The sequence below is a fragment of the Clytia hemisphaerica genome, unplaced genomic scaffold, assembly GCF_902728285.1.
Source record: "Clytia hemisphaerica strain Z4C2 unplaced genomic scaffold, Clytia hemisphaerica genome assembly, whole genome shotgun sequence".
NCBI lineage: Eukaryota > Metazoa > Cnidaria > Hydrozoa > Leptothecata > Clytiidae > Clytia > Clytia hemisphaerica.
Window position 1 is genome coordinate 815,514 of NW_027103741.1, and position 25,098 is coordinate 840,611.

Genomic DNA, 25,098 nt, shown 5'->3' on the forward strand with positions numbered 1-25,098 from the left:
AAGAAAGTCCAGAATTTCCGTAACAAATTTACAAAATACCTATCAAAACCGTGGAATTCCGTTACTGTAACCAAAAAAGTCATGGAATTCCAATACTTTAATGCAAAATTAAGTAAAATTCATGGAATTCCGATACTTTCTCTTCAAAGTTTGTCTGGAATTCCGTGCCAAAATTTATTTCAAAAATTGATGTCATCCATTAGGGGTTTTTTTTTCTGGAATGGCCCATTTACCCCTGCAGACGACATAGTTTTCTGTAAAAATCAGGGCCTTGGAATTTCCTTTCAGACCCCTGCGCTCAATAGGATGAGATGTGATTTATGGATTACTTATTGATCCGGATTGGGAGATCGATCAAAGATTGATACTCAAGATTTTATAGGACCGTGCCGACGCACCGGACTGTCTGGTGTATTTGTCCGGTGGCAAAAAGTATCCTTTCGCTACACCGGACGCAATAAGTCCAGTGTCAGTCCGGTGTTACATACAGGGAATTTTGGACGCCGGACATTTATGAAACAAAAAATTAAGAAACACCGTACGCACCGGACTGGTCATGTCCAGTGTTTTGATTGTCCGGTGGGAAATAATATCCTTCTCCGACACCGGACATCCGACTTCCTTAATCATTTAGACTTAAATTCTGTGTCGTCTACCCCGCCCCCCCATTTACAGACTGGAATGGTAGACATTTGCATACGCTTTGGAACAGGGGTGGGGGGAACCCAAATTTGGACATTTTCAGTGCACAAATACAATGTGGACAGCCCCAATAGTGGTTTAAATTTTCCTATCTAGGTGGCAAGCTAAAATATGTTCCGTTCACATCGCCCAACCGACTCACCTTCAAAACATTAATCCCGAGTCGTACAAGTCGGCAAAATGTCGGAAAAAGTTTTTGATAGCTAAGCACTTCTTTGAATCATCATTCGCTACGAGTTTTTGTTTACTTAACCCACATTGAGTCGCGTTCGAGCTTTTTCATGTACCCTTATTGAAATTTTCAAGTCGAAATTCGGCGACGCGGTAGGGCCAATACCCCCGAGAGCCAAAAATAAGGTCTGCTTTTAAGGTTCTCACATGCGCGCGCACATTTAATTTGGCAAATTAAAGATGGTGGCAAGAGATTTTGTTGATTGCCGACTTGATTCTTTGGGATTTACTAGATTTAAAAAACCCGACAAAATTTACTACTGACCGACCGACTGGATTTGAAGATGACGCGAACGGAACATGTTTTAGCTTGCTGCCCTATTGCGTGGATACAAAATAGGGGATGCATAACATTTTTTATATTGTTGCTGTAAAATCAAAAGGTCTACAGTATTGCTGGTATTTTATTGGTTTGATTGTCGTTTGACTGGCTAGTTCGAAACGCAGGTCACAATTTTTCTCAAAAGAACGTGGCAATAGAGCAACAGTACTCTGAGGCCAGAATTCCCTCTCACCAAACCATTTTCAAAAAGTGACCCAGGAGGGGAGTGGGTTTGAGTCTGCCCTAAAATTTAAGAACCTTTGTTTTAATCCCAGATGCGTCCAAAAAAGCAGTAGCACAAAACAAGTCAGGAGAAGTTTTAACTTAGGTGAGAACTGACTTGGGTGTAATCAGTGAAAAATACTGTTATTTTCAGACAGATACTAATCTTTTTGTTTTCTTTACAGTGTCCTGCGCTGGTCTGCTCAATCAACCTTAAAGACATGGGCAACAGAAGATCAATACTGATACCCAATTTTAGGTGAGTTCTCTGTCACTTTCTCGGTTTGAAGTGGAAGATAACGCTTGAGTGATTCTAAATAATCACACTTTTTCCAAAAACATACCTGACCTTTACTATGAGCGTACTGAGGCCACTTTTTTCATCTACTCTTCAAGCCCTACCAGTTGGTCATATTAGATATGAGAATTTCTGACCTCCAAATTTTCGACATCAACCCTGTGGATTTCTAAATCCTACGTATCAGTGAGCAGGGGGGGGTCAAGCCTCAGGGTACTAAAGCATAGCCTAGAGAGGGTACTTATCTAAAAAAATTTTTGACTCATACCACCCACCCAAATAGTACCCGGGTACTTAATGACTTTTCCCTTCTAGACCCTATACCCACCCAAAAAGTACCCGGGTACTTAAGGACTTTTCTCTTCTAGATCCCATACCAACCCAAAAAGTACCCGGGTACTTAAGGACTTTTCCTTCTAAGACCCTATACCGACAAAAAATAAATTTATTACTTATTAATCTTTCTCAATTCTACACTCATCAAAATTAAACCCACCCCTATAACTGTTAATTTTAATTTTCCTTTACTATTAGCCCAACTAATAGCCCCACCAAAGTCAATTTCAAAGTATGTCAATCCACAAATAAAAATTTTTCTCTTTGTTTTTATTTCAAAATGTTCGAACACTTTGTTATGATATGATTCGAAAGTACTTAGTGCTCTGTTTACATTGAGAGATCAACCTTGTTCTCAAGTGATACATTGTTTCTTTTTTCTTAACTAGCTACTCGGTACTCGGCAATCATAATGAATGAGGACTTAGGTATTCATCAAAATGTTGTACAGTTACAGTATACAAAAGGCAAAATATTATTTCCCAAGTAAAACGCAGGAAAAGCCTCTTCAGGAGCTTTGCTTTCTTATGGGCTTCTGATTCACAAGCTTCTGATAAAAGATTCGAACGTCTAGGAAACTTTTCGAATGTTTTTGTAGTAGAAAAGAAAAAATGTAAGAGAGAGAGAGAAAATATATCAGTGAAAATAAACACTCAGAAGGAGTTCATTACATCACTATTTCACGTGAAAACATAATAGAATAGAAGGAAAGGGAAACACTCAGATGGAGCTCGATCAAAACAAACAAAACAGGACCTTGGCTTTCACTTTCACTTCAAAACTTTTCCCTAACCTTTCTTTTTCTTGGCAGGTCTTTTTATGTTTTGATATTACATCAACAATATAAAACAATTTAAAACTTTCTTTTCATCGATAATATTTTTATATAGCAGAATCATGTTTTTATCCGTTCTTCGTGTCAAATTTTATGCTAGAAGTAACTTATTTTTAACCATCCAATGATGGAATAAAAATGTCACAGGTTTTTAACAATACTTAAGTCTCAAAGCCCTTAAATTATCTTGAAAACAAAATAAAACTACTCACCAGTACTCACCAAAATTGAGTCAAGGTACTTATTTAACAAAGAAAGTTCACATAAGACCCACCCAATTAGTACCCTGGTACTTGTTTGATTAAACAAACTTGGCTCCCCACCCACCCAAAAAGTACCCGGGTACTTATCAAATTTTTTTTGGAAAAACACCCACCCCACCGGCTATGCTTTAGTACCCTGAGGCTTGACCCCCCCCCTGCAGTGAGAATAAAAAACACTAAGAGAATTGTTCTATTGAAAAGTGGTGCGACAGCAAGTCATCGCCTGGTCTATTTCCTCAAGATTAGTCAGTCATAGTCCAAACCCCTTCAAAAGTGCAAAAGAGGTGGGTCTGAGAGAAAAAGTTTCATAGAAAGGAGATGCAACAAATATTTATGTTATATAATTAATGAAACTCCTTGGCAGTGATAAAATTAAGTAATTATTCTTTGTAGGGAGCTCAATCGCATAGAATCACATCAACAGATCAATGTTGCTTTATTTTAGCACACCCCTTTTAGTTGAAGATCTTGGGATGTATACATTTAATATATTGAATTTTTTCTGTTTTAGGTGTCATTGCATCATCATCATCATCAGGTGGAGTGCAACAATAGTATAAATCAGCGAACTTGCATCTATTCAGCTTTCACGGATTTACTTTGGAAACTCAGCTAAACTTGAATCTATTCAGTTTATACGGATTAACTCGACAAACTCGTTTAATTGTTACACTGATTTATTCGGAAAACTCGGCTAAACTTGAATTTACTCGGCTGACATTGATATACTCGGCATCTACTCGGTTTACTCGGCTCAGATTTAAATAGCGAATTCAACCCATCTTGTAGCTTTCTCAGCCAATCCGAATTCCTTGAGTTTGCTAGGTTTAAAAGAAATAAATACATTGATATTGTTATTTAACTCTCATTTCTTGTACCTGTTCCCTTCTAAATTTTCCAAAGCATGATTTTTGCGATCCCACTGTGCGAAATTTGTGCGAGTAAGGATTGAAACTCGGCCTTCAAGGAAGCGAAAACAAACTAGATATGCCAAAGCCCTGTTTATTGGTTTTTAGACTCTGGGCCTTCATGCCCTTGGGCCTCTTGTTTGTATAGAGATGACTTGAAAAGATCGCTCAGTACTCGACTGATAGGACGTCTCAGGCTAAAAGCGTGAAAATGAATAAAAATGAACTTCAAACTGAAAAAGGGAAAAAAGGAAGAAAACTGGGAACTTTATTTTTTCGTTAAAAGTTTCTTCAATCTTCGAAGACAAAATTGACCCATGGAAAAAAAATTTCATCTATGCAGTTCTTTGAAATGAAGCAAAATATTTCCAACCCGGTTCAATTAAACTGGGTATTCGGCGCTATTACGTCACTTTCGTTTTCTACCCTGTTTATTTGCCAATGGTCGCAAGTGAAAAATACCCCGTTCATTTGCCAGGATGTGCCTGACTGTATGATTAGTTATCGATTATTTATCGACCTATCATTGATCTTTTATCGATCTCATCAACCCTATCGACTCATACTCGATTTATGATCTCTAACAAAACGATTAACGATCGATGACGAATTGATTAACGATCGATATGACGAATCGGTATATACTCGATTGAAATACTAGCTCGATAATGGATCAACGAAGGATCGATACTCAAGACTTTTTAATGGCTGAATCTTCCATCGATCTCCTATCCGGATCGTTAAGTAATCCATCAATCATATATCGATCCGTCATCGAGCCGTTCCGATGATCGATCCCATCGAGAGCGCGGACATCTGGTTTTAAGGGAATCAGCACCATCAAATTTAGAAAGAAACACATCAAAGAGTTTATCAGGGACTTTAGAGCAAAGCTTACTTTAACATAAAAGACAAGTTATAGCTACCAAATATTGAGCATCACACAACCATCATCTAGTCATCCTTTCCTGTGTCTGCCACCTTCTGCCTGAAAAGCTTTATTCTCGGGAAACTCGCATGTCAGCCTGAACTGTGAACGCACGCAACTTTGCCAGCATCTTTGTTTTTACTTTTTCATCATGTATCCAGCGTGTAGGAGAACTTAGCGACTTCTATTCCTCCTTTTTTGGATTTCGTAACCTCCCTCGGTTTGCTTTTGGTATTGCTCCACAAATCTTTGATTCGACTCCCGCTAAAAAGGAAACAAGGTAGAGCGGGGCACAGGGTCCTGAAGACAGGACACATTAAATGGCTGAAATCGTCGTCACGAAGAAAGGGAAATCTGCTGAGAATTATTCTGCAAAAGACCAACCTTCTTCTTTGTTTTTCTGTCTTAAGTTTCTGTTTATCATGGCTCATATTTTTGCATTTATGCTATGTGCTTTTATCATCTTCCTCTCACAACCTGGGACGTGTAAGTATGTTTCATTATAAATTATAAACTACTTCCTTTTCAAGAGCAGCCGCGGGTTAGATTTTTTTGAAATATATCTGTTCATTTTTCCAGGAGAATAAATTTTATGGATAAATCTAGGAGAGACTTTCCTCAAAACACCCAAGTAAAATCCAGGGGTCGCCTTAAAGACATCTTGATCTGTTCTCACATTTCAAGGAAAAACATGTATATATATACAATACACCTTTCCCGTAATTCGTAAAACTAATGTGCGCGCATTATTTTGATGCTCTCCACCAAGCAATGTGAGCTCTACCGTTGTGTATAAGATTGTTTGAAAGGTAAACGAACGCTTTTGCCTGCGAGGAGTTAGGGAAGGTGGGTTTTCAGCTTCTAACTTTTGATAGCGATCTTCTTTTGTCAAAAGATTGCGGGAAAGGTGTATTGTGAAAAACACAACCAGATGCCAGATTTTTTTCCCAGGAAGCTTCATAATTTTCTTAAAAGGTCTCATTTTCTAGAAGCATTTTAACCTACTTAGAGAATAGCTGTTATATTTTTCCAGGAGCGTAATATTTCTACACAGAACAGATATACCTTTTCCAGGAGGAGTCCCAGTTTTTCCCAGAACAGATACAGATAATATAATCCAGGAGAGATTCTAGCATGCATATTCCAAATTTAAATGTAAAAAAAATGAGTATAGCTGGCAGTTTTTGAGTAATTTACATATTAAAACGTTTAATTTAAAAATTAGAGGAGTGTTTCTTCCAGGCTCTAAATAAAAGCAGCTCAAACTGCCCAACCTGGAAGAAACAAGTAACCCCACACCTGCAACCTGCAACCTGCTGGATGTGACTAGCTCTCGATCCTGATTACTTTTTGGGAATTAATTTATTACCCATCTGCCTGGCCTAGCTTGAAAACAACCTTAGGCATAAACATTAAATGTTAGATAAATCATGGCATGAACCCCCCCCCCAGCCCGCAGGGGGGGGCTACAACCAAAATCTTCCTGAAAAAGGCTGGGGGCTAGATTTTTTTTCAATTTCAGGGGGTACCTATGATCTCTGGGGGTATCTAACTTTTATGCAGTAAGGTCTGGGGGCTTGGGAATTATATTTTATCTTGCTTTTATCTAACTATAATTATTCTTTTTAATTGTAAAAATATACAATTTTTCTCATTTCTTGACATATACTCAAGTCACAGGGGGTACCAATCACAGGGGGTACCTACTAACGTCTGTTGTATGGGGGTACCTAAAATTCAGGGGGTACCTATTTTCTTAGGGGGTAGACCTAAACCCCTGGTCCATGCCATGTAAATCATATTCCTTACTCGTATTGTGTTTTCTTGGCTCCAGAAGGCGATAACTTTTACCCAAATCAACAATTTGACATTAGAGTTCTCAAAAAACGAGTCTTTTCGAACAGAGTAAGTTTATGTTTATGTTTATGTTTCTTTTCTTTAAAGTTGATGCAAAGTAGTACAATGTGTACTTAGCTCGAGGCTAATCAATATCAACTATTAATTACAAATCTATCTAGAATGTTGATACTCAAGATCAACTATTATTTACAAATTAATTTAAATTCAATCAATGAAACCAACGCCATGGATAAAAGTGCGACAGTTTCGGCAAGGACAAGTAGTGGGCCTCCATTGCTTGATTTCTTTTTTAAATTCGTCTAGGTTTTTAAGTTTTTTAAAGTCATCAGGAAGGGTAGCCCAGATTTTAGGTCCCAGGAAAGCTAAAGACGATTTTCCATTCATTTCACTTTCAACTACTCTACTACGAAAGGAATTCCTTTTTCTCGTTTTGATCTTACATTGGTTTTTGAGAAATATTTTACTTTCTGATTCATTGAGTTTTGATTTAAATAGCTCTGTGGATAAGGATTGAATTGCTCGTTGATGGAAGGTGGAACCGTTGTCAAGTTTCAACAGATCATCGAATGATGAGTTGTAGTCTGAGTAAACGATTCTCAAGCATCTTTTATGTAGATTGTTGATTTTATCCTCTAGAGATCTGCTATGAAACATCCATATGAGAGGACAGTAATTGAAGTGGCATTTAATGAAAGCATTCATCAAGCGTTTCTTTTTTTCTAAAGTGAGATATGTGCTCATTCTGGCTAAGGCGGTTATTTTCAAACTAGCTTTCTTGCAAAGATTTTCTATATGCGATTCAAACGTTAAAAGATTATCGAAGGTTACTCCAAGAATCTTTGACGTTTTGGTATTGAAAACAGTTTCTTCTCTAATATTTAGATAGAGCGAGTCGTCAATGATATTAACTATTAGCTGACATTTGTCAGCATTACCAACCATTTGATTAATCGAAAGCCATGTGAAGATTTTTTCTGCTACAGAGCTTAGTTTACCACTTACTTCAATCCAGGTAGGAGCACTAACATAGGGTGTCGTATCGTCCGCATAATTCGCAACCTTGGTATCCTCAATGATGAAAAAGAGGTCACAGATATAAATATTGAAAAACAGAGGGCCAAGGATTGATCCCTGGGGAACACCATCCTTGATCTTGATCCAGTTACTCAGTTCGTTGCCTACTTTTGTCCTTTGTTGCCTATTTTCTAGATAACTCTTGACTAACCCAGTGGAAAGGTCATCGAACCCGTATGCACTGATCTTTGCTACAAGTAATTTGTGGCACATGCAGTCAAAGGCCTTAGAAAGGTCGATGAGCAGTGCCCCAAAAACATCTTTTTTGTCATTGGCTAGCTTCCAGAGCTCTTCCATTGGGAGAAGAGAGGTTTGAGTGGAATATCCTTTCCTGAAACCACATTGTTGTTCATCAAAGTAGTGCTCAAAGTATTCTGATATTTGATTGTGATATACTCTTTCGTAAATTTTGGATATTACCGGCAGTATACTTATTGGTCTATAGTTACTTTTATCGTTTTTAGAATTTTTCTTGTAGACTGGGGTGACTGTCGCGAACTTGGAAATGTTGGGAAAAATACCTGAGCTGAAGGAGTCATTTATGCTTATAGAGAAGCAGCTTGCAAATAAGTGAGAGTATTTTTTAATTATTTTCGCTGGTATATCATTTTCCGCTTGAGACTTATTTGTCTTAAGGTTACTAATTATCTTCTCTACTTCGTCTTCGGTGGTGTTTCTAAACTTGAAGGAGTTTTCATTGTTTGATACCTTTTCTTTTATTTTGAGTATACTAGGGTGGTTTCTAAAAAGCATTATTTCATTTTGAAGAATATTATCAGAAAGTTCATTGAGAGGCACTGGTTCTGTTGGTGGTTGATTGAGATTTAATTTTTCAGTGATATTTATGAAGAACTCATTAAACATTTTTCCAATTTCTTTATCATCTTTAATCAGTTCATCATTTTCGACTAAGGTTATTTTCTCACTTATTGGTCCTTTATTAGAGAAAAAAGGGCGCACAGTTTTCCAAAATCTTTTATTGTCAGTGATTTGCTTTTCATCCAGAGATTCATAAAATCTTCTTTTAGTGTTTCTCAGGAGATATAAGCATCGGTTTCGCTGTTGGTTGTAATTATATTTGTTAATGTTAGAGGGGTCTTTTCGTTTACTGTTATTAAGTCGAGATCGATGCATCATGGCCTTTCGTAGTGATTTTGTCATGAAAGGTTTATCATTACCTCTTAGTATTTTAGTTTTTATCGGTGCTTCAGCGTTTAGAAGATTTACTACACTTTTCATTTTATGTTCAAAGTTGCGATTCGACTCAAGTACTTGTGTTAAATGATTTTTGAAAAGATCTTCGTTAAGATTTTTGTAGCATCTATATTTAATGGCTTTAGGTGGACACTTTTCAAAAGTGGTTTTTAAGACGCTTATTGTGATGTTGTGAAAGTCCGATAGGCTATTAGATACAGAGGAAGAGCCCTGAAAACTTCTTTGGTAATTTGTTAGCATCAGATCAATGCATTTTGGATTTTCTGCGTTTTTGAAGCACGTAGGTTCATTTATCAAGCTAGAAAGCTCCCTGCTAGCAAGAAACTCAGGCATTTTATGTTTGTCGATTTCACAATTGAAATCCCCCAGTAGTAAAAGTCGGTCATGATCTCCTATAGAATCAAGGCTATTTTGTAAAAGCTCTAAATGTGAATTTATATTGTCTACATGCGGATTATAAGAGCAACCCAGTAGCCATTTTTTCTTCAGATTGACCTCGATGAATATAGCTTCATAATTCTTGTCTTTTAATACGAGTTTAGAAGGAATGCCCTGACGTACGTAGAGTAGAAGACCTCCTCCCTGTTTGTCCCTGTCCAAGCGATATGGACGCGAGTAGTTTTCAATAATGAAATGATTTTCAGGGAATGATTCGTCAATCTTAGTTTCAGATACCAAAAAAATGTCTACGTTATCTTTGATAACTAATTTGAGACCTTCAAATTTGTATCTTATCGAGTTGATATTAAGATGTCCTATGATGACGTTTGCGACGTTATTAATACGGATTTTTCTCAGAGCCTTTTCTTCGAATTCATAAGACTTTTCCGTTGGTTTGTCAAGCAATGGGGGACCATCTACATACCTTTCACTGTCACCCTTTTCTTTGTTGTTGGATTCATCGTTGTCTGTACTGTTTTTGTCGTTTTCATTGGTTTTGTTGGTGATTTTTATGTTTGTGTTTTTTCTTGGTATTTCTTTAAGGTTCGTTGTGTAGGGTGTTAATGTTGGTTTTCTCTTCGACGAAACTTCCTGAGGCCGTAACCGTTTTTTGAGTTTCCCCGAACGCGATGTACCCATTCAGTATCGTCTAGGTTCAGATTATTTGCTTTATCCAGCCATTCCTTTAGAACTGCTCTTTCAGTTCGAGTTAGGTCTTCCGTAATGCTTATTCCTTTATAGTCGTCATTTCCTTTGAGGGCTGATAGGCTGTGAAGGAGGGACAACTTTTCTTTTTCTGAACCAAGGACAAGTTTTATTGGTCTCTTTTTGTAGGTTTCCTCGGTGTTGGTGCATTCACGACATCTCCTGAGGTAAAGAAGGAGAATTCTTCACATTATGTCCCATTGTACCGGGTGACTCAGAAAAAAGTATAGGGGTTTGACAGTGTAATACACTGGATTAACATTATAGTAACTAGCAATTAGCTGACCCTACGAGTGCTCCATTGAATTCAATGATTATAGACACTTTAAAAAGCCAATTGACGATTCAAATCAACAAATTAGATCGAAGGACAACCTTTGAAAGCAAATGGATTGTATACTTTAATCGTAGAACTTTTAGTGAGACTAATTTTAGCGTTTTAGCGAGTTTTCCCTATTTTCGCTAAAATGAATCTCGCTAAAACACGTCGAATCGACAGATCGCTAAAATTTATCCCTGCGAAATTTCTGAAAATATTGTTTTGATACATTGTTATCAATAGGAAGGGTTTCAGTGCAAAGAAATACTAGAAAACGAATATAGTCAATAATGTAATACAAGTATTCGCTAAAATTTGTCCACGCAAAATCATTTGAAATCGTGATTCGCTAAAAAAAATCAAAAAAAAATCAAGATTTTCCTGACGCTAAAATTAGTCTCGCTAAAATTTCTACGATTAAAGTATTCGATTATCACATACGTATAATCGAAAGACTATGCTCATTCTCGAACCGAATTGCCGAAAGCCAATTTCCCTTGGATCGCAAGTTATCGATTAGTTTCTTAAGTATAGATTTGATGCTTATAAGAAAAAAAGGCCATTGGGCAGTTTGTTATAAAGTTGAAAAATACGGTCCTTATTAAAAGGTATGCTTCTGTGCTAGGTATCTAGCGCCGTTGATAACTGAAGAAACATATCAACATCTTCTGACCACCCACCGCCGCCGCAGAAAGACTATCGTAATATATCGAAATTAATAATAAATCCCTACTTACTAACGCTTTTGATTATTTGAAAGCTCCATATCCACGTCATATTCGTGTTTATTTCTATTTTTACATCTTCGTGACCTCGCCAAAACACCACGCTGCATTAGTTCGTACGTTAAAATTCCTTCGTCGTCGATTTGTGTAATCAATGCAAAATTCATCTTGAAATTATTTTTGTTCTAAGTGAAGTGAAGTTCTCGTGTGTGGTTTATCCTTATATAAAAAGTTTTGGGGAATCACCTTTTCGTATGAAATCTTTTAACCAATCAAATATACTTTTTGTCGGCCCATTCTTTTTATCTACCACCACCTGCGTGTATATTGTTGTATTAATTATCTCCCAATTATCTGTAGATTATATACTGTAGAAACAATTTTTTCTGAACACTGTCAAAATACTAATTACATAACAAGTAATTGCTGTCAAATAATGTCGGTCCTTCAAAAAGCTCCAGAAGTGTGAAACTTGAATTTAGAAAGAAAGATAGAAAATTATGGAATATAATTGGTTGGAATTAGAGACACTTAGTCACCTGCCTGTCAAAGAAAAAGTTAAGCGGTTATTAATATGCTATGTAATGTGGGGGCGTACAAGAATCTGTGTCACCGAAATACCGACGATTTTTTTGAATCACCGAAAAAACCAACAATTATTTAGCCAAACACCGACACACCGACATAAAATTTTTCGAAACAAATGAATTCTTTTGCCGTTTTCGTGTTGTATTTTACCACCTTCTTCAACTTTCATTTGAATATTTGGCCAAAGTATTTTTTACTATATCTCTGTTCTACAGGTCTCATGACGGATATTTTCCTTTAAGTAAAGTATGTATTACATCAGGCCATGCATGAGGTGATCATACGAGCATGCTGACGCATGCAACTCATTAGCAAGTGCGAAAATATCCCCGGTGGTTATTTATAAAAACTTACCCTTAAAAACATCACAACCCGTAAGTTGGATTATATGAAAATCTAATGTTTTGCAAGAATTTTTCCAAATATCAACTGCAGCGGGAGAATTTTCCGATTACTTCGATTGTATGTATGTGACGTTTGAGCACCCAGGCGTAATGCCAATTTTAATGAATGTCTGTACTCTCTGATCTCTAATACAATGTAGACGTCTCCCCCCTGCTAATTAAATTTTTAGAAATTTTTTTACCCAGGACATTCTCATTTCCAATCCCCCCCCCCCCGCTTATTATTTTTTGGGAAAATGTTTTTGAAAGTTCCTTCTTTTGCACTAATTCTTCTGTATGTAAGTTTTACATTTTTTCCAACCCCCCCCCCCCAGCAATTAAACTAATACTTTTTTCCATTGAGTAAATTAATCTTTTTGTGATGTTTTGATGTGATTATTTTAAATTTTCATCCTTAAGGTAAAATTTTCCTGGATCTTTAGAAAACATCAGTAACATAGGCAAACGGCGGCCACCCAAGGGTAATCGCGGCCACTTATTTTAGAGGCTAAATTTTACACGTTTTTAAGTGGAAAAAAGGAAAGATTTTTTATAGCTTTGGAAAGCTCAGGATTTCTAATTTCCAAAATTACTATACCTACATACAAAAAGTCTGAGACAAAACTCAATTATTCTCAGCCCAAAATCTTTTTAAACTTTTCAAAAAGTGAAATGCAAGGGCATCTTTCTATTTTTTCCAAGGGTGGCCGCGATTTTCCTACGAATTTTGCAACCATACATGTTGCCGTTCAATGACTTTTAAAACTTATAAATTGCTTGGTTTTTAAAAACAATTGAACTACCATTCGATTACTGATGTATTTTACTATACTCAGCCGAATTTTCTAACGAAATAAACAAAGAGTCTTGGAGAAATCCTGACGTTTGTACAAAAATCCAATGGAGGCAGTTATTTCACTTTTTTGCACTTTTTCAACATACCCCAAAGAAATCTCGCCTAACCGCCTCTAAATCTTCTTCTTTTAGAAAATCAAAACAGAATTGAAAAATCTTTACTCGTTATCCTGGGATTACGTTTTAGTGACCTTATTTTTTGACTGGTCAGCGGTTGATAAAGGTTTGCGCGATGACGTCACCACCTGTACGGTGACGTCATCCAATTCAATTTTTCCTGTGAGGTCCTTTCAAGGTACAGTATATGGCCCGCCCCAAACGGAGACGGCCCCCAAAACGAAGGTTTTCATTAAAATGAAAATTCTGACTTGTAGATTCTCAGAATTGAACGATTTTTTGTTATTTTGAAAGAATGATGGTTATACTTAAAAATGAGCATGTTTTTGCTGGTTTGAGACAGATTCAAAATAACATATTTGCGTCTAAAGGAAATATTTTAACACCTAAATTAGATAAAAATTGCATATAACTCACTCTAGCTCCTTGGATATTGAAAATAAGTTATGAAAACGTGGTATAGGAAACTTTCTACATCTAATGACGTTCAGAAAATGCAAATACATCTTTCACTTTAGAGGCTGGGTAAAAGATATAGCATCTTGAAAGTCAACCAGGGGTATACTGTAAAAATTTTATCAGATAAATCTATGCCCAAAACCCTCTAAATCATATTTCAAAACTATGTTCAAAATTTGTATTCATATCTTAAAGATATCTCGAGAAATCGCTAAAGTTTCAAACCTCCGTTTTGGGGGCCATTAGAAAAAAGCTACATATCTTTAAGTGATTGAAAAATATTGTTGAAATTGAAAATTTTGAAAAAGAACTTCCAGGAAATAAAGTAGAGATGTAAAAGATTTTCATGCAGCAAAAATTTTTGTAAAATCTCTTTTCCCCTAGATTTGAGAGAAATTTCAAATTTGATCGCCGTTTTGGGACCACATACTGTAAGGCCCATTCCTGCAAAGTTTCACGATTAAAACCCAACTAGATCATAAGTTATTAAAGCCTGGTGGAAAACACCCTCCCTCCCCCTTAGGGATACTACTCTCAAAAAAGCTTAGGGTAAATAGGGTTAAAGTTATGTATATACCTGTACAATAAAAATATAAATTCACAGATTGCTAAAGAAAGAAATCGAGCGAAAATAGGAATTTTGAAATAATAAACTAACTTATTGCTACACGGTGTTTCATGCTATGCAATCGTCAGGCAATTGGTTGCGGTTTTTTTTTTGCAACCATATATACCTGTACATAAACAACAAAGATGAAAAATGACTCGCTCAAAAATGAAAATATTATTTAAACACACCATTATTATCCATAAAGCGGTCATTAAGTAAGCCATTAAATATTCGAACGGCGGGCGGTATTGAAAGGTTCTATGACTCAAATAGTCAACCCGCGCTGAGAACAACTAAGGCGTCGCGCTTCAGAGGGCTAAATATCAAAACCGCCCTGGTTATAGGGCGATAACGTCATTTGCGGCCCGCTCAGAACTTTATTGAAGTCGTTGCATTGAAGCGAAAAGACTAAACTAACTCCGCTTCGCGTCGGGCCAAAATAACACTCTCGGGCTAATAATCAAACTGCGCGGGCAGAAAAATAACAACAACGACCTCAAACCGAATGCTATTGTTATATTATTCCGAAGGAATTCAGCTTTGAAGGGGTTATTTAACAATTTTTATGGGGGGAACATGGATTTATCGGACTTTATCGTGCCAAAATTTCAAGTTTTATTTTACACAAACGCGAACAAGGAATGGTGTGAGTTGTTTCAAAGTATAACATTAAGAATAACACTCTCCCTTTGAAACGGCTTTTCACATTTTCAAAAAGCTCCAGAAGTGTGAAATAACTTGAATTCCAATTCCAATTATGGAATATAATTGGTTGGAATTAGAGACACTTAGTCACCTGCATGTCAAAGAAAAAGTTAAGCGGTTATTAATATGCTATGTAATTGCACCCCAATAAAAAAACTTCCCTTTCTTCCCTGCCCAACTTATTTACACGATAAACAATAGTAAACGATTTTACTAGTTACCAGGCTTAATGATTTGAGGATTCCCAGGATTCGAAAATTACTATTTATTTGCATGTAGTGGATTTTTGAACTAGTAATTGGGATCTAGTAATTTGTTCAAGTAGTATCACGGTAACATAATGGCAGCGAATGCAGTACATCGGGGATTCATGCAAAGATGGGGTGCCCTACTTTTTGGTCGTGATAAGGCAGCAATTATTCACTTTCTGCAAGCTAGAAGTTGATTTCTGTGCGAAAAGATTGTCCAAATTGCCAAAATCCAATGCACATGGAAAGAGATGCAAGATGCACTGATGGTTACCGCTGGTAAGACTATTTAATTTTTTTGTTAAACAGTTTTTGTTTTTTTTTTGTTTATTTTATTGGTCTATTTTAGCCATTTCAGACCGTTTTAGCCCCTCTTCGGGGACTGTAACTTCTGATACAAGAAAGATATGAAAAATCTGACTGAGCACAGATTTGAAATCACCAAAGTTTAAATATTCTAAAAAGTATTACAGTACTTCATGATTTCTAAATCAGTAGAAAAAATCTTCATTTTTTCTTCTTCACTTTCATCTCCATTTTTCAAATTTCAAAAAATTTGATTGATTTTGAGCTGTAAGGTACCGGGTGTTAAAAAAACGGAACAAGTTTGAAAAGTTGTGAAAAAATTTTACAAATGCTATCGACTTAATTTGTTAGGCTAACTTAAATTTTGAGTTTTTAAATTTGCTTTATTCGTTCAAAAGTTATGAAGAAAAACGACAAATTTTCTTTTAAAATAACATCAAAAAGTTTTTCCGTTTTTTTTAAACACCCGTGTAGTTCATAAAATTTTAAAATTTTAAGGATATCAGAAGATTTAGATATCCAACGATTTTATATCAGAACAAAGTGTAGAACATTCATAGCCAAAAAACGTTGTTTGGAATTTTATTATTCTCGATGATTTGAAAATTTGAGAAGATTTCTAAAAGTCTCGAAAAGTCAAGAACAGCGCCGAGTCTCGACCAAATTTTATCCGTTCTTATAAAATAGTGTGCGCCTTGAGAGTCTTTAAACATGCATAAACAAGTATTATTTTCATTTTTAGGCTGGAGTAGGACGCGTTGCCCAAAATCCGGTATGGGTTTTTGGCTTGGCCGATACGAGGTTTGTACCCGCCAAAGGATATATGGAAATTGTCCCAAGGAGGAATCGCGCTGTTTTGACTGGGGTGATCAATCGTGTCCTAAATGCCAACAGCATTATCCATAGCGACGAATGGAGGGCATACATCAATCTCCCACAATTCGTTCCAAATTGTATTGGCCATGACACGGTTAACCATACGTACCACTTTGTAGATCCTCAAACAGGGGCTCACACGCAGGTAAGCGATAATTACTACTCTTTAGAAGTTGAAATTTGTCTTCAAATTTCTCATATATTTCTGAACGGATCAAAAGTTTCAGACCAACAAGCTAGAGTTAAAATGGCAAAAATGGGCGAAACGGGCCAGCTTTTTGGAGCTATAACTTTACATAAATCAAGTTAAGATTATTTCGTTAGAAACCTATTTCTTATATTTTTAGAATATAGAGTCATATTGGAACCGCTTCAAATTGAAAATCAAGGCTATGAAAGGGATCAGGCGTGTTGATCTTCAAAGTTACATGGACGAGTTCATGTGGAGGTAACTAAAAATTTAATAGTTTTTAGAAATTATGTTTAAAGGTTTTGTTTTGTTATGCAAAGTTTTCGTTTGCTAACTCAGCTTTTTTAAATTACAAGCTATTTTGTATTGAATAGACATAGATGTTTAGCAATTTTCGATCGAAAACCAAGAAAATTCAAAATATTTGTTTATCTCAGCGAAAAAAGACAATATGCCGACTCTGGTCTAATATGAAATATATGCCCAATCTGAGACAGAGTTACTTAAGCTAATACAAAGCCTTTATTTTATCCAAAAATAATTTAAATAAACTCTGTTAACTATTGACTGTCTTGTTTTATTACAGAGATTGGTACGGACTTGACCAGCCATTCGACAACATCATCGCTTGTATTAATATCGACTACCCCCAAACATGATTTTGATGTTGCTCCAGCTATTTTGTTTATTCCCTTGTATATATATTTCATAGTACTTTTTCAACATGTGAAAGAAAAGTTGAAAGTTGAACATCTTTGTCCATCTTCTTATTGAAATAACCATAAAACTTCAAAGTGGCCTAAATACTTGTAGCTTGAGAGTTAGACAATCGTTTTGGTACCATTAGAAGGCTATTTTTATTCTCTTTCTAAAAGCATTCAGTCCATGCCCCTTTAAATTAAGCGGTCAGGAGTTATTACCAAAAGTCTGTGGTTGGTATTTTGGATTATTCTGGACACATAAACTAAACACGTCTTCCGATTTTAAAGGTTTAACATTGTCAGAGCTCCGGATAGATTTTAGGTATACACGGGGTAGATGATATTTACTTGTGGTTTTGGACCTTAGAAAGGTTATTTCCTTAACATTGAACATTGGGGGACATTGTTAAACTGAGTCAAGGGGGCATTGTTAAACCGAGTTAAGGGGACATTGTTTAACTGAGTTAGGGAACATTCTTTAACTGACTCAAGGGGATATTCTTAAATTGATTTAGGGGAGATTCTTGAACTCAGAGTTAACTTTTTTCTATTGTTTAAATCCGCTAATTTCGCCATTTTTATCCGTTGGCATGAGATTTTCAGTAACGAGATACTCTACAGTCTTGGTTGAATCGTTAAACAGTTTCGGGTGAATCGTTAAACAATCTTGGGTCAATTGTTAAACAGTCGTCAATGTGAATAAACATCTTTGTCAATTGTTAAACAGTTTAATCTTGGGTTAATTATTAAACAGTTTTCGGGTGAATCGTTAAACAGTTTCGGGTTAATTGTTAAACAGTTTCGGGTGAATCGTTAAACAGTCTTGGGTCAATTGTTAAACAGTTTCGGGTGAATCATTAAACAGTTTCGGGTTAATCGTTAAACAATCTTGGGTCAATTGTTAAACAGTCTTGGGTCAATTGTTGAACAGTTTCGGGTGAATTGTTAAACAGTCTTGGGTCAATTGTTAAACAGTCTTGGGTCAATTGTTAAACAGTCTTGGGTCAATTGTTGAACAGTTTCGGGTGAATCGTCAAACAGTTTCGGGTAAATTGTTAAACAGTTTCGGGTGAATCGTTAAACAGTCTTGGGTCAATTGTCAAACAGTTTCGGGTGAATCATTAAACAGTTTCGGGTGAATCGTTAAACAATCTTGGGTCAATTGTTAAACAGTCTTGGGTCAATTGTTAAACAGTCTTGGGTCAATTGTTAAACAGTCTTGGGTCAATTGTTAAACAGTCTTGGGTCAATTGTTGAACAGTTTCGGGTGAATTGTTAAACAGTCTTGGCTCAATTGTTAAACAGTCTTGGGTCAATTCTTAATCTGGTGGAGGGCAGATCGTTAAACAGGTGGGCAGATTCTTTATCTGGAGGGGAGTACATTCTTTATCAGGTTTGGGGCAGATGCTTTATCAGAAAGGCAGATTCTTTAACAATCTTGGGTCAATTGTTAAACAGTCTTGGGAGAATTCTTTAACAGTTTTAAGTGCCTTTTTTCAATAAATCTGGTCAGTAAAATCATCGTTGGGCGAATTCTTTATCTGGCTCGAAAACTGATAAAGAATTCAACCAGCGCCCACGGAAACCTTACCTGATCCTGAAATTGTATTGAAAAATTGGTTTATCCCAAAAGATTTGCTGATTTTATTGCTTAAACAGGTTTTGCAACAAGATCACCTTGAGATCAGTGAAGTTCCCCCAGTCAAAATCTCCTAAATTTATGGTTTCCCCCCCCCCTCTTTATTTTCCCCCAGCAAATTTCAAATTTTTCATTTTCCCCCATACTTTAAAAAAGGGCCAAAATCAGAATCCCCCCCCCTTTATAAAGGGGGGGAGGACACTATGTCCCCCGATTTTCCGATTTGGAGCTATCCGGCATTTTTGTGAGGTGAAGTTGACAGCTATGAAAATATCTATCAAACCGTGGAATTCCGTTACTGTAACCTAAAAAAATCATGGAATTCCAATACTTTTAATGCAAAATTAAGTACTGAATTCTGTGCCAAAATTTATTCAAAAAATAGATCTGTCTAATTAGTTGGGAACTATCGGGCCATTCCAGAAAAAAAAACATCACCCCCTAATGGACTACCCATTAGGGGGTAATGTTTTTTTTTCTGGAATGGTCCGATAGTTCCCAACTAATTAGACAGAGCCTAGGTTGATTACTTTGTTCTTCAAAATGAACTCAAACTCAATCATTGAAATAAAAACGATAGCAGCTCAAAACCTTCAATATGTTCATAACAGTAAAAGCCTTGATCATGAGGTCTTGTTACACTCCTGCTTTAATATCATCGCTATATAACACTAGCTGTCATAGCGTCAGCCTGGGTTTAGATCCCAGGCAAAAATTAGGTCCCTCCTGAGTTTTAAGTCCCCCCAAAGATTTATGAATGTTTTGTTTAGCCCCCAGGACTTTTGAGCCTAGACACTTTCTAAAATTTGATCCAGTAAAAAAGGGTTTTCCAATGTAAATTGAGTTCAGTTCTAAGTTTTAAGATAAAATATTTTGCACACTTTGTATAAAAATATCGCGGCACAGGCGAAAATCTTTCAGATCCATGAGCTTCAATTTGGGTAATTGAAGCCAACTATTAAGCTGAATTATTTTAGCCCCCACCTTAAGTGATGAGATTTTAGCTCCCCCCAATTTCATAGGTCCCCCCAAAAAAGTGGTGTACTTCGAGCCAAAATTTAGAGTGTAACTAGCAATACTTTTGCAGTACAATACTTTTTGTGTATCAAAGATTAATGCTGCAAAAGTGCTATATATATCGTTTACTTGACTCACAAGCAAAAAAATGTGCTGCGAAACTACTAAAGGGATTCATGAAAAAATAAACAACAGACAGCGCTTTTTAATGAAATTAACACTTTCAAAAACTATGAGAAATTACCTAAATTTTTGAGTTATAGATGAAAAGATTTGAACGGAACCAACTTTGGAAACTAATTTAAAGAACAACTTTCCAAGAAAAAGGTGCTTCAAGCATCAGTCATTAATTTATTGACAAATTTAAAACTTACTTTAATTCCCCTTTAAGAAACAAGAAACAATTTTCTTGGGTAACAGTGAATTTGTAGATTTGAGGGTGCTTCACCTTTTAAAAGAAGAAAATTCGTGGAGGGGGTATTTTTATTGTTGGAGAAGCCCTGAGAGGTTATGTACTAGATTGGATGTTAAAAAGGTGTTATATTTTACTATACTAAGATATATGGCAAGGTCTTAAGTATGCTAGCATGGTTTCATCACCCAATCAAACTTGGGGGGATTTAGAATTTTGTCAAATTTATGATGGACAGGTATTTTTTTTTAAAAATACGTATAGTGTGGGGCTAAGGCCGATGGGGCGAAAGATTTTATGATGGGGGGTTATTTTTGTGTATAAGTATTTTCGTATTTTCTATTTTTAACCATTGTTAAAATATTTTAACATATTGATAGTTTAGTTTTACTTTTATTTAAACATGCAAAAGCACATATGCGTAGGAGATACCCTGCAAAATTTATGGGGTTATGCAGACGTTTATGACATATTCATTATCTTTTGATAAAATAAAGACAATAATAACAGTGTCGTAAAAACCGCTCTCATCCATAAATTTTGCAGGGTATCTCGCTACGCCTATGAAAGCAAGATTCCTCTACGTAACTATGAGTAAAATCATCGTATGCTGTTTCTTGTATTTTTATTCAGAGATGAGGGGAAAAATGACAAAAACCTTTGATGGGTCCTCAAGTTTTATTGGTCATGGAAGGGCTAAGGCTGATTTAACCTTTTGATTGATGGGGGATTTAAAAAGCTGGATAAAACCATGGCTAACTGTAGTTAAGTTAAACACAGCTGCATGGTGGGACCTCCTTTAACTCTAAGATAGGGTAGTTAAACCTCATCATACTTTTACAAGGTAAAAAAGGTAAAACCAGATTTTAACGTCCCGCCCTATATGAGTGCAATCCTCCAGAGCCAGAAATCTGAAAAAGAGCTGCCCTCCAAAGAGAGCGGCACCCCAAAGAGTGGCACCTGTCAGAATTTTATAGGCATGTTAGCCATAATTTGATGTTTCATTAGAAGTTTTACAATTTTGAACTTGTAGTTGTAGCAAAGAAATTATACAGAATCAAACCATACAACCCAAATAAATAAACGGTAATAAAAGCTGAAAAATCTGTAGGTTTAAATGCATTTGAAAGATTTCCTTTATTCAATACTTCATAAGACCATTATCACAGCAGGTGTGGGAATCGTGAAATATTTAGTAAACTCCTTGTAGCTGTAGAATAAACATAATATTCAATTCAGGCGCCTGGGAAAATTATTTTTGTAAACATATTCTACACAGTAAATCCTTCTTCTAGCCACCAGTCACTTAAGTTTTTTTAAGATGTCCAAGTTTTATACCTTCTCTTCAGGAATAGCATCAAATAGAATCTCCATTTCAGTTCATTTTGATATCAATAATACATGTTTCAAGGAAATTGTATCCAGACAGAAGGCATATATTTTCATATTAATTATCAGTCTTACTGTATGTCTATTTTTTCATGGAAAATCTGTCAGTTATCGTATTTTCCAAAGAATTAGGGACATCGTATGTTACATGTATTTTGGATGTTATGGAAGGTTCAGAGTGGATGTTTTTAACAATATGCTTGGTTGGACTGTTGATGTTGCTTATTTTTTTGTGCTCATTTGAAAGCATATTTTTTAATAAGTATGTGGTCTGTATTTGTCTAATCCTCACTTTTATCACTTGTTTGACTTAATGTATTTATTATTTCCGCAAGCAATTCAATTATGCTAATTGCATGTCAAACCCGCCTATTTTAACTGTCGTAGTTCAAAAGCTTAATATGGTGCCAATTAACTGAATTTGTTCCCTATTCTAAAACTCTATTTTAAAAATGCAATTTGTAGTAAATTGAGGATTTTCTGTGCATGGGATTATGTATGGTGCTTGTTTCATGTGACTAAAGATTGTTTTTCCAAGATTAATCGTTGACAACATTTCATGAAATATTCCCCCTTTTTTTCGGGGGGGGGGGGGTTTACTGGAAGGTAGAAATGAATTTTGAGATCAGGAAAAATGGTAAACAAAATCTTCAAAGTTCAAGGATTTGTTAGCCAAAGCGTCTAATAGAACAAATCATAAGGGGCTGTCAATCAAGACATTTTTACATGTAATTTAATATCTTTCCACTTCTGAAACCCACATTATCAGCTCTTTTGTTTGATTTTTTGCAATGTAATAATAGTCTATAATAGTGATGAAAAGTTGATTACAAGTGCGTTTAAAAATGCTTAGTCAGCATGATGAAGAGCTTTTTTTATTTAAGACAATGTTTTGTGTTCAGATATATGATGATATAGAAAACTCTTTCTATCCTGTTTTTGTTATAAACTTTAGATGGCTTGCTTCTTAAGTAATAGACATGCTGTGTTATAATCGTGTCATGTTTTAGGAGAATTATTGCAAATCTCGAAATCTCACTTTTATATATATTACCTAAGTTTGGTTTACTGCAACGTGTAGGTTTTTGATGCTGTAAAGCTTTGTATGAAGTACTTTTCTTACTGATCTTTGCATTTTATTAGTTTCTCATTTTTGCAACCCGTTGCAACGGAGAAGGCTAATATTTGTCTATGTCTAGATCCTGACCTACTGAGGATCGCAGTAAATCAGTGCTTTTAGTTTTCCGTACGTTTTGGATTAGCTTTCTTTATTTTGATTCAAATATGTAAGCAGCACGAAGAAAGGTGAAAGTAAACAAACTCTATTATATTATCAACGTGCGCAGTTTTCACTTAAGGACCAAATTTGTAAAGCTGACATTGTAATTATTATTGGAATGCTAATTATAAGAAGTAAAGCCAAAGAATAAAGCCTCCTATCATGAAAGAGAAAAACTTTTTATCAAAAAGTTTCAAATTGTTTCAAAGTGTTTTTTTAAAGCTGTTTAGGGTAGTAGGTCATGGAATATTGGTTGCCTATTTCATTTGCCTAGCCTAGCAAATCTGAAAGCGTGGGATGGCAGATTCATGATGTATGAGAAGAAGAAAGCTACATTTTTTCTCAGAATTTTGACTAAGGGATTTTAGTTTATTTAAGGGGATTATATTGTAACATTATGGTCTAATTTTATACGGCTGTAAAGAAAGGAAACTCTTTCAGATTAAATTTTGTCAACAAACAAACTTTTTGTTTGTAATCTGTTTGACCATTTTTTCCTGTAAACTATTTTGGAGTCAAACATTTTGCTCCATAACTCGAACACGCACGGGGAACATAATTTATTCGAATAATGGAAATTTCTTATTTATGGTTTATAAGGCATTGTTAACTGAAGGGACTAGAAAACTTGTTTCGAGTCAAGGAGAAATGCGACATACAGAGGCTCGAGTTATGAAGACTCCACTTTGTAGTATTTTAATTAACGACAGCAAATACTTTCTTCTTTCCAGCTCTGTTCTCATGGCATCCGACGTTGATGGTCCTTGGGGTGAGAATATCACTTCCTTACGTTCTATTTTAGCCTTTCGGTGCAATATTTTTGTTATCACAGATTTTATTTCAACTCATAATCTGAATCTCTACAAATTCTGACATTTCCAATACTGTTTTTTCCTCGCAGTTTTCGAATTCGAACGGGAACGTATTTATCATAATCAGGATCCTTGTAAAACACCAGGTGTTTCTGTATGAAAAATAACTTAATGAATATTAAGAATTCTTCAGTATTACTGGATATCTGTCCGAGGGATGTAATCTTTTATTAATTGTTGAATTTTGCTTTTCAGTTTGGACTGTTCATGTTCGAAGCCATCCTCTTATTTTCACCATACAGCTCCCTGTTGGGTGCATCTGATCGTCAACTGAAGGTTAAATATCATTGGATTCTTCAAGTCCTCGCTGCATTATGTTTCAATCTTGGATTCGCAGTCATTTATTACAACAAAAATCTAAACAATAAACCCCATTTTACCTCGTGGCATGGCAAAATTGGATTCTGGGCCGTTGCTATATCAACGTTTCAAACGATGGTGGGGCCATCTTTAATTTACTATAACAACCGGATTTTGAATCCGATGGGTACATCATTGGCCTTACGGAAGAAAGTACATGGCGTTGTCGGAGCTCTCGCTTTTGTCTTAGGAGATGCGACCATGGTTTTGAGTTTGTTTTCCAATTTTATGGTTAAAAATACCAGTGAGACATCGTGGTATTTCCTCTTAATCTTGAAAACCATAATGGCTTCTGTAGTTGTTAACCAGGCTAGTTCGAAGTATGTTTTCAAGTCTAAGTGAGACAATAACTAAAGGTAAAATAAATTTTTCCAAAAAACCTGATTGAGGTAAGCATTTGAAGCTCACGTTGAATGTCAAGTGTTGGTAAATAAGTTATGATAAACCTAGATTAATAGACAGGTTTTTACAGTACTTTTTACCATTATCAGAAATATAAATATATACAGATATCACATTCGCATTCAGAAGCAACTATATATGAAATCGGTTATTTATAATTCCTTATACTCGCACCTTATTTTAATATTCTATAACATGAAACAATGTTTAAAATTTTCTATAAATATGATAGATTTTCTTAACTTTTAACATTTTTTAAACACCATGCATAATTATTTGATATGTCAAAAAATGTCTGATATGGTT

At 35.6% G+C, this 25,098-nt stretch overlaps 2 protein-coding genes across 2 annotated transcripts; both read left to right on the plus strand.

Moving 5' to 3' along the window:
* Nucleotides 1-5,325: 5,325 nt before the first annotated feature.
* On the plus strand, nt 5,326-25,047 carry LOC136805248 (transmembrane reductase CYB561D2-like). The gene is made up of 3 exons (XM_067061826.1): nt 5,326-5,531; nt 23,890-23,927; nt 24,226-25,047. The coding sequence occupies exons 1-3, from the start codon at nt 5,366-5,368 to the stop codon at nt 24,730-24,732; spliced, it is 711 nt and encodes a 236-aa protein (XP_066917927.1). The 5' UTR covers nt 5,326-5,365; the 3' UTR covers nt 24,733-25,047.
* LOC136805266 (uncharacterized) lies at nt 16,280-17,411 on the plus strand. The gene is made up of 3 exons (XM_067061843.1): nt 16,280-16,676; nt 16,879-16,979; nt 17,308-17,411. Exons 1-3 carry the CDS (start codon nt 16,479-16,481, stop codon nt 17,378-17,380), a joined length of 372 nt encoding a protein of 123 aa, XP_066917944.1. The 5' UTR covers nt 16,280-16,478; the 3' UTR covers nt 17,381-17,411.
* Nucleotides 25,048-25,098: the final 51 nt, after the last annotated feature.

Bases quoted from the DNA above. Each gene is read 5' to 3' on its own strand.
- LOC136805248 (XM_067061826.1), top strand. From the start codon at position 5,366: ATGGCTGAAATCGTCGTCACGAAGAAAGGGAAATCTGCTGAGAATTAT. The intron at 5,532-23,889 runs GTAAGTATGTTT...TCTTCTTTCCAG, and splicing joins CCTCTCACAACCTGGGACGT to CTCTGTTCTCATGGCATCCG. The intron at 23,928-24,225 runs GTGAGAATATCA...TTTGCTTTTCAG, and splicing joins CGACGTTGATGGTCCTTGGG to TTTGGACTGTTCATGTTCGA.
- LOC136805266 (XM_067061843.1), top strand. From the start codon at position 16,479: ATGGAAATTGTCCCAAGGAGGAATCGCGCTGTTTTGACTGGGGTGATC. The intron at 16,677-16,878 runs GTAAGCGATAAT...TTATATTTTTAG, and splicing joins AAACAGGGGCTCACACGCAG to AATATAGAGTCATATTGGAA. The intron at 16,980-17,307 runs GTAACTAAAAAT...GTTTTATTACAG, and splicing joins ATGGACGAGTTCATGTGGAG to AGATTGGTACGGACTTGACC.